The sequence below is a fragment of the Telopea speciosissima genome, chromosome 7 (assembly GCF_018873765.1).
Source record: "Telopea speciosissima isolate NSW1024214 ecotype Mountain lineage chromosome 7, Tspe_v1, whole genome shotgun sequence".
Lineage (NCBI taxonomy): Eukaryota > Viridiplantae > Streptophyta > Magnoliopsida > Proteales > Proteaceae > Telopea > Telopea speciosissima.
Window position 1 is genome coordinate 13,536,449 of NC_057922.1, and position 13,715 is coordinate 13,550,163.

General features: G+C 38.3%; 1 protein-coding gene across 2 annotated transcripts in view; it reads right to left on the minus strand.

Annotated features, from left to right (window-relative positions):
* Positions 1-1,816: 1,816 nt before the first annotated feature.
* The window catches only part of LOC122667266 (calcium-transporting ATPase 10, plasma membrane-type-like), a 67,764-nt gene continuing 55,865 nt past the window's right edge, over positions 1,817-13,715 (minus strand). For both annotated transcript variants that reach the window (XM_043863520.1, XM_043863518.1), the window contains 11 exons: positions 10,695-10,754; positions 9,164-9,328; positions 8,904-9,020; positions 8,504-8,602; positions 3,614-3,751; positions 3,417-3,517; positions 2,877-2,922; positions 2,591-2,725; positions 2,298-2,405; positions 2,129-2,220; positions 1,817-2,004 (listed from right to left, as the gene is read on the minus strand). In XM_043863520.1, coding sequence (XP_043719455.1) covers positions 1,905-2,004; positions 2,129-2,220; positions 2,298-2,405; positions 2,591-2,725; positions 2,877-2,922; positions 3,417-3,517; positions 3,614-3,751; positions 8,504-8,602; positions 8,904-9,020; positions 9,164-9,328; positions 10,695-10,754 — 1,161 coding nt within the window. In that variant the 3' untranslated portion in view covers positions 1,817-1,904. The remainder of the gene's footprint in view (positions 2,005-2,128; positions 2,221-2,297; positions 2,406-2,590; positions 2,726-2,876; positions 2,923-3,416; positions 3,518-3,613; positions 3,752-8,503; positions 8,603-8,903; positions 9,021-9,163; positions 9,329-10,694; positions 10,755-13,715) is intronic.

Consider the following 13,715-nt stretch of genomic DNA (forward strand, 5'->3'; position numbering starts at 1 on the left):
CTTATCTTAGATTAGACCACATTATCATGCTTGCCATGGTTTAAAATGCTAGATGAAAGACAAGGGTCAAAATAAAATATTTACAGAGCATAAAAAATGATAATTAACTCTATGATAAGTAGTCAAAAGTTTTTGATTATATGACTTTAAGCCAAATCATATCATCATGATAAACATGTTATAAAATGCTAGATGAATGACCAGGATCTAAATTTAAAGTTTAAAAATATTAAGACATGATGGTTGAATTGTATCTTTCACATCCAGGTAGTTTAGTCATTTTTGTAATCAACTGTTACTCGTAACTAATACTGTTTGTGTTAATACTAAAGTTTGAAGCATGATATGAGCAAAAAATAGTATGAACTTTATGAAGTTTACTAACTCTTATGAACACTTAGGAGTTAGGACCTAAGAAAAGCTAAAAAGGAAGCACAACATAAAACTCCATTTGGTTGCAAGGGAAATTAAAGGACAGGGAAGTGAGTTTTTAAACTTTAAAAAAAACAAAAGGAAATTTTGGCAATCATTTTCCAACATTGATTAACAAACTACTTAAATTCCTTACCATATTTAGTAATAGTTTTTTTTTTTTAGATGTATTTTTTATTTTACTTTTAAAATCCAAGGGATAAAGATGTAAAATAAAGAAAATTTTATAATCAAATATAGATCAATTTTGAACTACTAAGCTAATCATGTGAGACAATAATTACAAAAGTTTCTTTTTTAGGTTTTAAAAAATTTCTATTCCAAATTGTTGTGGTTTTGATATTGAAAATCCTGCAACAGAAAAAATATGGACGAGATGAAAATACCCCTTTCTATGGGGACACGTCGGTCATTCACCCACCCCTCTATCTGGACTCAGGGCCGGTGCACTGCACCAGCCCGGGTAGTATTCTCTCTCCCAAACATCTATTTGCCTCAAAGTTAAATCTAAAGTGCAAGGTTATATGGTATGAAATCTCTCATGCCAAACCAATGGGAGCACAGGAGGGGACACCACAGCGGTCATATGAGGAAAAAGGAAGGAAGGGAGGGAGGGAAGGGGGAGGGAGGGAAGGGGGGGGAGAGTGGCAAGCAGGAGAGTGATGGTGCATTACAACTAGAGTGTGAGAATCATTTTCCTATATCTAAATCAATCGTTTATTTACATTGTTAATCCTCAGTTTTCAAGGTTAGCCTTAGATCCTATCTTGCTCATGTTCAGAAGTGATCTTACAGATCATGCTTCAGCAATCTCTGTCCGGTTCATATCCCGACAATACCAGCTGATTTAATCTAACCCACAGCTATATTGGTTCAGCTGTGATTCCATCTTTTCTGATAACACACCCCAAGAACTCGATTTCCCAATTACACACTACAATTCAAGTCACTACCAAAGGCTCACATCGTTCGGGGCCTTTCAAACATCTCATAGACATGAATCTGTACAGTGATATCACAGACCCAGATTGCTTACTTGAATATCACATCATTGTAACCAGAATAAAATTTGCAGAAAAAGAAACATCCATTCTTTTAGAAAAAGCTAAACGAGAAGATCAAATAAAAATTACATTCCATCACTCATGTTTCAGCTGGGGCATTAAGTTGGATTTCCACAATTCCTTTCATTTATACAATTTCCAACAGCGCTTGTTATTAACAACTTGGGGCCAGAAAACAAAGCAACATAATATTTTTCCGTTACCATCCATGTAATATGAGAAGTATACCATCAGCAACTGTATGATGGGATGCGGACTTGAAAGCAGAATAAAATTTCCCAAAGACAGCATCCGTACAAGTGCCCAAAATTACATGACAAAAAAAAATTGTAAATTAACAAAGCACTCAATGCCAACCTTTAAAGCATAAAAAGTCAGTGCCTTTACTAGGTATGAGAGTTTTGGGTTCTAACTACTTGTATGTCTCCGTCGAACTGTTCTTGTACATAGCTCACTCAAGGGAGTTGCAGGAACTGGTATGAGTTTCCCCAAAATAGCAAGAGGCCAGCTGCAACATGAGATGTGGTGTTATATACCTCACATAACCTAGAACTTTACCGAGGCTATAAACATCAGCAATGGAAACAAGCCAATCACAATATCACTATAATACATGTTACCACAGAACTAACCTAAAAAAACCAATAGCAATTGAAACAAGCCATAACTTCCAACTGAGCTTGACTGTCTTGGTGAACTTCCCAAGAAATTCAATGATGAGAACCTGACAACAAAGAAATTACCCTGTAATTTTATGCATTAAATGCAAGACCATAAAATAAGCACCGTAAACCATTTTACCTGCAGAACAAGAGTAACTCCCACTATCATCATAAACAGGTGGTTTTTAGTAACACCACTGAAGATATTCATTTCATCTGGCTTTCGAGCATTGAACTCATTAAATATCTGCAATTAAAATAGTTGGCCATTTTGTATAAGCAGCAAAGGAAATAAACACCTCGAATATAGAGAGCATATTCCAATGCACAACTGTTAAGAGCAAGGAACAGTTATCCATGTGTGCATGTATGTGTATGAGTGCAAGTAAAGTTTCGTTTTTCCATCCTTTCACCAAGGGTTCTGAGGCTTACTTGACAGAGGACAAACGCATTAAATATCAGGGTATTCTTCACTTTGTTAGCATGGTCAGCATTGTCATGCTCTAAATGAAGTAGACTTGTACCACGGAAGTTGAGGACAAGGAGGACAGTCACTTGATAGAGAGCCTGCAATATCACCGCATTACTAATCAATCACCATCAAGGAACAATATACAAATAAACGTCATTTTGCCATTTTTTAAAGATTATGGTAATACATTTTCCACCAAGGAAAGATCTGATAGAAAATGCCCAAAACGTTAAGGACAACATGCACCTGTATGATTAAGTTTCTCCACATGATATTTGTAATAAGAGGTTCCCTGAGAGAGAAAGAGAGAGAGAGAGAGGTCATCAATGGGTGTCACCCAACCATTACCAATAAATGGCAGTGTGAATTTTTCTTCAGAAAGAAACATAAAACAGATATGGGTCATCTCTCAGCCTGAGACTGGAAAGAAGTAAATAAGAACTGGAAAGGGTACATAATAGTATCAATGTAACCCAAAAGACTTGCCCACTCAGCAGAACCATCACCAGAGCAGATAAGTAATTAGAAAAAAATTTGAATGAATTAAGTTGCTTGAATGAGAGCAGCATGCCAACTTCACTACTTCCAGGAGTCCAACAACACATCAAAATCATGAATGGTGAGGTTAGTTATTTAGGGATAGAAGAGTCTTCCCATTCATTGATTGCCTGGATAGTAGTATCATTGGTAAGACAGCATGGAAATACAGATAGCTTGACATTATTTAAAATTTTATAATGTCAAAAACATATTTTTGCATCTTCTTCAATATCCATGAACTCTTACCTTCGACCAACAGGTGTTCTTTTCATGAGGTGATCTGTTGGAGGTTCAGTGGCCAATGCAAGTGCTCCAAGCGTGTCCATAATGAGATTAACCCAGAGAAGCTGCAGGAAGGAGGGCAGGGATGGGGATTGAGAAGATCAAGAGGCGGGGGGGGGGGGGGGTGGAGAGGGAGGGGAGCCAGAGAGAGATTTCCAAACCTGCACTGCATTTAAAGGAACATCACCAGTGGAAACTGCAGCTACAACGTTAATTACAAGGGCAGCTACATTGACAGTGAGCTGAAATTGGATGAACTTCTGAATATTTGCATAGACTGAACGGCCCCAGCGGACAACCTAGACCAAGCATATGAAATACCAATAAGAAGATTGAGAAAATCAGCTTATTAATATCACACAATTTTTTTTTCCTAATATATCAAGATATACAAATACAACAATAACAACAACCAACAACAACAAAAAAAACTCAACCTTATCCCAACTTAATGGGGTCGGCTTACATGGATCCAAACAAACAAGAGTAGGGAAAAGAGAGATGGGGAAAGAAATGAGAAATGAAAAAATAAAGAGCAATAAAAGATGGGAAATAGATAAAAAGATGAAAGATAGTAAGAGGAAAGAGGTGCAGCCCAGCATGTCAGGAGAATCTCAGCTAAATGGGGTCTGCGACATGGATCCTTGCCCTCCAATAGGCTCTGTCCGAGGTCATACTTTGTACAAGCCCTAGACTATGCATGTCTTACCTCACCAATTCTCCAATGATCATTTTAGGTCTGCCCCTAGCTCTTTTAGCTCTTTCAATCAAAATCATATCACTCCTTACCAGAGCGTCCCTAAGCCTCCGTGGAATATGACCATACCACCTTAAACGACTCTCTCGGAGCTTGTCATTGATTGGGGCAACTTCCAAGTTCGATCTTATATGCTCATTCCGTACTTTATTCTTCCTTGTTTTTCCATGCATCCATCTTAACATCTTCATCTCTGCTACACAAAGCTTATCAATATGACACTTCTTAACTGCCCAACATTCTGCCCCATACATCATGGCAGGCTGAACAACAATCCCCTATAGAACTTTCATTTACGCTTTAAAGGAATATGTCGGTCACACAGCACTCCGGATGCACCTCTCCACTTCATCCAACCCACTTTAATTCTCTATGAAACATCATCCTCTATGTCACCTTCTTTATTTATGATAGACCCCAAGTATCTAAAATAGTCACTTTGCAGCATCTCTCTTTGCTCAATTCGCACCATATCAGTATCCATCATAGTGTAACTAAAATTACACATCAAATACTCCATCTTCGTTCTACTAATCTTAAAGCCTCTTGTTTCCAAGGTTGACCTCCAAAGCTCTAACTTAGAGTTAATTCCTTATTTTGTCTCATCCAAGCATACACCATGGGACCTCGTCTTGAATGCTCTTGGTTATATCGTCCATAATAAGCGCAAAAAGGTAAGGACTTAAGGCTGAAGCCTGATGTAATACAATCGTAATTGGGAATTCCTTGCCCTGACCTCCCATAGATCTCACGCTAGTCACCACGCCCTTATACATATCTTTAATGACATCCACATATTTACCTGGCACCCCTCTCTTCACTAGATCATGCTGGATTAGATCTCTCGGGACTCGGTCATAAGCTTTTTCCAGGTCGATAAAGACCATATGGAGATCCTTCTTACTATCTCTATATCTTTCCATGAGCCTCCTCAATAAGTAGATAGCCTCTGTCTTGGATCTACTTGGCATAAAGCAAATTGGTTCATCGAGATATGAGTCTCTTTTCTAAAACGGGTTTCAGTAACCTTCTCCCACAGTTTCGTAGTGTGACTCATTAGCTTTATGCATCTATAGTTGTTACAATTTTGGATATGACCTTTATTTTTTGTAGATTGGGACTCCTCCAATCATTAGGCATCATTCTTGTGTTCATAGTCCTATTAAATAGTTGGTTAACCAACAAACCCCACAACCTCCTAGGGTTTTCCAAACTTCAATTGGAATCTCATCTGGGCCTAGTGTTTTGCCTACTTTCATCTTTCTTAAGGCTTCATTAACTTCTGCCACAGTAACCTTTCCAACATATCCATGACGTGTGGTGTCTTGTTGAAGAAACTAATCCTCCAGGTCATTTCTACTCAACCTATATCCATTTAATAGGTCACAAACATACTCGTCCCATCTTTCAAAATGTCCTCATCCCTTACCAGAACTCTTCTGTCATTACCCTTTATACACCTCACTTGATCAAAATCTCTACTCTTCCTTTCTCTCATCTTAGCTATCTTATATATAGCTTTTTCCCCTTCTTTTGTATTTAGGTTGATATAGAGATCCTCATATTTCTTCACCCTATCCATCCCCACAATCTTCCTAGCTTCGTTTATGGCATCATTATACCTCTTTTTATCCTCTGTTTCCTTAGTCCTTTGCCAAGTCTTAAAACACACTTTCTTGGTCTTAATAGCTGCTTAGACCTCATCGTTCTGCCACCAAGAATCCCTAGGGGCCTAGCGACTACCCTTCGCTTCCACTAGCATATCTTTGGCAACCCTCTTAATACAAGTCATCATCTCGTGCCACATCGCATTGATGTCTCCTTCAAAGTCCCACTTTCCTTGTTTGACCATATTATCAAGATATCAATATGATAAATGAAACATGCATGCAATTAGTCATTCCCTATATGGACATTTATCTAGATAAAAACAACACATCTAAATATAGGGCTTAGTATAAAGGCAACATTGAAGCAAACTTTCAACAGTAGCAAAATTTTAAGATATATTTTCTAACCATATGACACATGGTACATTGTGAGGAGTTGAGAATAATATTCAGTGCAACTGGAAACATGAAACTGTAACATATCAATAAAGGTTAAATAGCAAGATAGAATCTGGATATGGATTTAGCAAAAAAAAATAAAAAGATAACCATGACAAAAGTTAAATAACTCATGGTTGTTTAATCAAACATCATATTAAGAATAGGGAAAATCTTGTTGTCACCACTGTTGCGACATGCATTGTAACCGTGCTGTTATTCTACAGTTCTACCACTTGGAAAAATGAAGTAGCAAAACCAACCATTGGACATCTAAAGACTGTTCTGGGTAAGCCACATGTCAAATTTCAGCCATAAATTTACTCATGGAAATTATTCAACTGAGTGAATTGGCAACATAGTATTTTGGAGTATAGTTTATCATTTTTGGAAAGAAGAATTTCACAACATTTTGTCAAAAAGGAAAGACAGTGAAGCAGACACGAAGGCAATCCCAGCTGATGTTCGTGCAAGACATGATACTTTGCAGCTGAAGTTTGAAGACTGCTGGGCAATAGAAACATTTTGGCCAATTGGTCTCTTATTTCTATTTGACCTAATGTCCAACTCAAGTAACATGGATTATCCCTATTTCAGGCTGTTGCTCTTAAGCTTTTTATTGTGATGGTTCTGTTGCTCAAAACAATCTAGTTATGGAAAAATGCTGCGCACTAATGATGGTGAACCAGTTTTGGTTTATGAGAGTGTTTCAGAAAAAGATAATATCTAGCTCAAAGAGAATATGGCTGTTCTTAGAGGCTTAAAAATATATTTGCACCACAACTTTCTTTCTTTCTTTATATATCAGATCAGATTCTAAGTTTGTGGTTGATACACTTCAAGGAGAAACTATATCTCCATGTTTAGTTCTGCCACTTTCATCCATATTCTACACTTGCTACCATCCTTCGATTTTTATGAGGTGTTTGTTGCATCTAAGGATGGAAGCTACTCAGCATGCTGATCTTTTGGCTTATTTTTGTAACCTATATCATGATGGTTTCCCAGTTGATCTTCTTGATTTAATTAAGGAGGTCAGCAAATCCATGAAACATCTGAGATCTTTATAATTCTCTTTCATAATTCATATGCCAATAAAATTACTTTGGGAAAATACTTCCATAATGTCCTTTTCTGTTTCCCTTTCCACCATTCTGACCACTTTTATGCAATGTGGATTGGTGATTTGGCAAGCTGATCATTGGAAATTCTAGACCTTATTGATGCCTGCCTGTTAAGTTTAGTAGCTTCTCTCCACCATGCATGGATTTATCAGTTCTTGTTCATTTCATGTTTATTCAATTCTTACACTTTCCAAACTTATTTTAAACCTTGATAATGGCACATGGGTGTTTCAGACAGATTGGCCTGAAAGTTTGACTATAAATAGATGTAGATTGAGGACATGTCCACCAAAATTGGAGCCCACCCTGCCATGTGGCATCCATCATGGGCATGATGAAAAGAGAAATGGAGGCTGTTACATAACTCCACCCCCATTTACTTTCAACCAAGAAAAGAATATATATAAAAAAAAATCACCAATGGTAACTTCTTATATTATATGCAACTTCAATTCCCATTTGTTCACTGCCATATGTTGTCAACAGCTTATGGTCCATTTTATATATCAATTAGCAAACTAGTATTAATCTAACCAGTGGTACCATAGCCTCTGGTACTTCTTTGAAAAAGAAAGAATAGAGGACCATGAAACAAAATCTCTATGGGGCCCCCCTGGTCCAATTTAAAATGCAATATCGTCTATATAGAAACAAAGAATCGCTACTTGGCATTCAAGAAAAAGGTCCAGAGGAGCATAAATGAAGAGGTCTAAAGGGACTGATTGATCATACTACACGCTGACGCCACCAAGCAGTATCTATAATACCGAGGGACACTAAATACCACATTTTTTCAAAAAATTTATCAATAACTTGTTCCTGTGATCAATCACCCTTTACTTTCAGGTAACTAAGGTTCAGAAGGACTACCCAGATATAGCTTCTTTCTTTACCTTTTAAAATAAGAGAAGAAAGATAAAAATCCTCTATAACTAACTAGGGAAAAAAGTCGCTTCAAGAGCAACAAATGTGCGCATAATGATTATATTTATAAGAATAGTCAAACTATAGAAATGCATTTACGCTTTAGGAAAACATTGTTGGATAGGGAAATTTATATTTATTTGATATAGGCAAAAATCCAACCTTTATTACATTCATTAATGTAGGCTAAAAACTAACCTTCACAACTGAAGCAAAATTGTCATCCAGAATAATGATATCTGAGCTTTCTTTAGCGACTTCTGTTCCCGCAATGCCCATGGCAAGACCTATATCTGCCTAAAATCCGACATAATGATTTTAAGTGTTGATAAGCTCATAGAGAAATTGCAATTACCAAATTTGGATCATAAAAAGTGAGATTAAACATCCCACAAGAAGTGCAGAAAAGAAGAAAAGTTGAAGTCCATTAATCAGACATTTTTAAATGTAAGAGGAGGGGATTGCGTAAAAACAATTGACGCCTACTCAATTGAAACTGTCCCAGGATCCAAAACCTGGTACAAGTTAGAATAACTAACTTCTACAGTCTGTACATCAAGTCTTACACACTTCAAGAACAGCTAACGAAATATCATACCTCATGCAACGCAGGTGCATCGTTAGTGCCATCTCCAGTCACTGCAACAACATGACCCTTCTTCCGCAATGCTTGCACAAGTAGTAACTTATCATTGGGAGAAGACCTTCCCATTACCTGTAGATCACAGATCACAAATAATACTTTTAAGCTACAATGAAACATAGCGGACATCTATAGTTGCAAGTGTGCTTAAAGTGTACAATTATATAGGCTATGACATGTTTAAATAGAAATTTTTGGAACTGCTCTGATCATACAGATATTTTCCCAGCTACTTCTTCTCGTTCTTTGTCGGACATCGCACGGAATACCCTTCCTTCAATGAGATTTGGCTCTGTAGCATCAGCATCTGAAGCAAGTATCCCACATTCCAAAGCAATTGCTTTTGCTGTCTGAACATTGTCACCCGTGACCATGCGTACCTGCTCATTGGAAATGCTCTTAATTACTGGATCAAATAAATTGGACAAAAAATTCATAGATACAATGTGTTATGACCGCAACTAGAATTTAGGAAGGTGTCATGAACACAACTAGAATTATATATATATATATAGTGAGAGAGAGAACCAAATCCAACGAACATTAAATTTTCAATCCCCTCAAACAGTCCATACTTTCGCAGCACAACATCCTCCGCTTGCCATAGACTCATGACTCATATTTCTACAAAGTCCATTAATTTCAGGACCTGATATCCAAACAGTTGACAGCCATTAAAATGAATCTTTGAAGGACATGTCAACCATGGTTGTCAAGGCATGGCATCATTCATCGATAGCATCTTCTCCTTCCCAGATTCCCAGCAACCCTATCAGTCTGGTTCACCAAACAATAACAGTGGAGGCACATTCGCATCATCTTCCCGACCCGGTGATCTATATCCGAGGTTGGGGTACCTAGAGTATGTGGATGATGAGACATATCAGGGTGTAGTGATGGACCTCAAGTGTTTCTTCTGACATACCATGACATGGTTATTCTTTGTGATTGGGTCAGAGGAATGGTTCCGTCAGCAGCAACAATTTTCCCCATCTTTTGAGCCCACCTGGAGCTCCGTGGTATTGATATATAGAGTAGGAGACTAGGAGGAAGAGCAGAGAACTTTTGCATATTTGCGCCTTTAGGCTTTAATGTAGACTTGTGAAGTCAGTGACCATACACTTGCACCATATATTGGTTTCTTTATATTTAGTATGTTACATTATTAAATCATGTGTAACATATGTTATCTTTCAGAAATATACAGGCAAGATACGGCGTACACTGCCAACCTAGGGTACGAAACCAAACTAACAATTTGAGCGTGTTTTTCAACAATCTAAAGGTTCCACTGTGTTTGGGGATGCTTAATTAGGGTCTCTGCCAAGTTTCAGCTCAAAATATGGCTGTTGGACAACCGAAATGGTCAAACGAACCACAACCACCAAAAAACCCCTGCAAAATTTTGACCAAGGTCGAAACTGAATTCTTGAACCTTGCTCTCAGGCAGGCCTTACCCAAGTTGGGGGCAGGGATCTATAATGAGCCTTGATCGGATGCTTTTTGTTTCAATTAGTAGGATAGGACCATTAGCTTCCAATTTCATATGCCACATACATTCATATTATTGCCATCACAAATATATCATACTACAATCAAATCTGACAGAAACAAAAGAAAAAAGTGCAATTTTCAAATTTTGTACCTTAACAATAACGTCATGATAGCTTAAATTACATGGTTAACCATATCTGCAGCTTGAATAAATGCATCCAGAGAAACTGAACAGGAGACATATTATACTACCTTAACACCAGCATTCGTGCAGAGCTGCACAGCTTCTTTGACACCAGGGCGACAAGGATCCTATACCAGAATGCCATCATACCCAAGAAGTCAATAGTCAAAGTAAACAGAATTTTGAGATAGTAAATTTAATGATAGTAAATGAAGTGCATATTGATACTTGAAGCAGAAAAAAAGCTTTTTTAACTTATTTCCTCAAATAACATATTAAATTATCTATTAGAGGTTTACAAAGAAGAGTCATAATTTTGCAAACGAAGGAGTCGGACAATGCTGTTATAATTTTTCTGGTAAAGCTGGCCTTGACCCTTAGTGACTGCAACAGTCAACAGCAAAAGCAAAATATCCCCATAAACCATACAACATAAGGCAGGTCAGAGAATTCCTTAATTAAAGAAGGAAAAAGAATGGAGGAACGAAAGTAAGAAACGATAGATTTCGGGTTTCCAATAAGGGAGTTCTGGTAATAACGAGCTGCTTCTGTACCAAATAAAAGGAAAGAAAACTTGCCAAGAGCCCTCCTTGACCCCACATCCTGAGATCCACCTCTCTCAGTTAGGTAACAATTCTCCTCCTCCTCCTCCTCCTAATTTAGACCTTCCCATTGCTATTCAAAAGGGAAAAAAAACTTGCACTAATCCCATAGCCAAGTTTGTTGTCTATGATGCTCTCTCTCCTACAGGTATTGCCTTTTTTGTTGCTTTTCCACCACTTCCATTCCCAAGAATGTCATAGATGCCATGTCTGACCCAAATTGGAAGGAATCCATGTCTGAGGAAACAATGGCACTTTGAAAAGAACTGTACATGGAAGCTAGGTGATCTTCCAAGGGGGAGAGTTCCAGTTGGGAGTAGAAGGATCTACACAATCAAGTACTGATCAGATGGTACTGTTGAGTGTTGAGAGATATTAGGCCAAGTTGGTGGCCAAAAGATACAATTAGGTGTATAAAATTGATTATCAGGAAAAATTTGCTCTTGTGGCTAAACAACTCGATATGAGTTCTCATATCACTAGCAGCCAATAGAGATTGGCCATTATATTAGTTGGATGTGAAGAATGCTTTTCTCCATGGTGACTTAGAAGAGGAAGTATACATGCAATGTCCCCCTGTTTCATGTTCCCTTCAACTGAAGGGAAAGTGTGTCTTCTCAAAAAGGCACTATATGGCCTCAAATAATCCCCAAAGGCTTGGTTCGAGATGTTAGACAAGACATTTTGAAGAATGGGTATTCGCAGAGTCAAGCTGACCACACTTTATTTACCCGACGAGATAATGGTACCATCACAGCTCTTACTACCTATGTATATGACAATTTGGTGACTGGAAATGACAAGGTTGAAATAAGTCGACTGAAGTCCTACTTAATCCAACAGTTTGAAATCAAAGATCTTGGACCCTTGAAGTATTTCCTCGGGATTGAAGTGTCAAGATCTAAGAAAGGAATAAATATTTGCCAAAGGAAGTTTGTGCTTGATTTTTTGAAAGAAACCGGAATGTTGGGTTGCAAACCAGGAAACTCCTCAGATTGTGGTCCATCCCTTGTAGATGCAAGGAAGTACCAGAGGCTAGTGGAGAAGCTAATTCACCTCTCATTGATACCCCCAAACATTACATATGCAGTTGGGGTGGTAAGTAAATTTATGCATGCCCCAAAAGTGAGCACTTGGATGCCGTATATGCATTCTCAAGTACTTGAAGTCCACCCCAGGGAAAGGACTATTATATGCCAGGTACAACCACTTAAGGATAGGGTTATACTGATGTTGATTGGGTTGGTTCAGTTTGTGACAGACGTTCTACATCAGGCTATTATACATAGGGATGTAAATGAATAGCCGAAATCCGTTTTCATATCCGTTTAGCACTTCCCGAATCCGTCCGAAAGCAAAACAGATACGGATAGGCTATAGCTATCCAAAAAGCTATATTTACATGTAAACAGATAAAATATCCGATCCGTATCCGTACCCGTATCCGTTTAGCACTATCCGAATCCGTCCGAAAGCTAATCGGATGCGGATGTGGATATAGCACCATCCGAGCCGAATCCGATCCGTTTACATCCTTAATTATACATTTGTAGGTGGTAATCCGGTCACATGGATGAGCAAAAAACAACTTATGGTGGCCCGATCCAGTGTAGAGGTAGAGTTCAGGGCAATGGCACATGGAATTTGTGAACTCCTATGATTGAGAAGACTGGTCCAAGAGTTGGGGTTTGATACTGAGGCACTTATGCGACTCTACTATGATAACAAAGCTGCCATAAGTATAGCTCACAACCCTGCACAACATGATAGGACCAAGCATATTGAGGCAAACCGACACTTCATCAAAGATAAGATTCGACTCAGGCCACATATGCATCCCTTTGGTGAGGACTAGAGATCAGTTGGCTGACATCTTCACCAAAGGGCTTATTCCTCATTAGTTTAGTACCCTTTTGTGCAAGCTGGGAATGTATGACATTAATTCTCCAGCTTGAGGGGGAGTGTTAAGAGTTCATGTAATACGGGTACTTTAAGTACATGGGTGTTATTTTGTAAAAATTTTTTTCCCAGGATGAACAAAAAGAATTTATAACCAAGAAGCTCCAAAGGGGGAAAAGAAAATACAAGGGGGGAAAAAGCACCATCAACACCCAACTTAAGAGGGAGGGAAAGAAGGCTACAAAGAGATTAAGGGAGGTCCCAGGATACTACAATGAGCATGTTCCTTGGGGTATCAGAAATACAACCATGTGGCAACAAGTGAATCTTGGAGCTAACATCAAAGGGGAATCAGGAGATGGAGTTCCAAATCTTTTCAAAGGAACGAAATTGGAGGTCCATCTTCGAAGATTATATTCCATCCAAAAGTGGCTAAAGGTAGCACCAAAGGCAACCTTGCCGGCGGCATCACATATAGACTTCCCGACAAATTAATGGCCAAGGGGGAAAATCCTTTATTGTGGGGCCAACAGTTACTCAAAACCCTTTTCCATATGGAGGAGGAGAAAGGGCAAGAGAAGAAAGGTG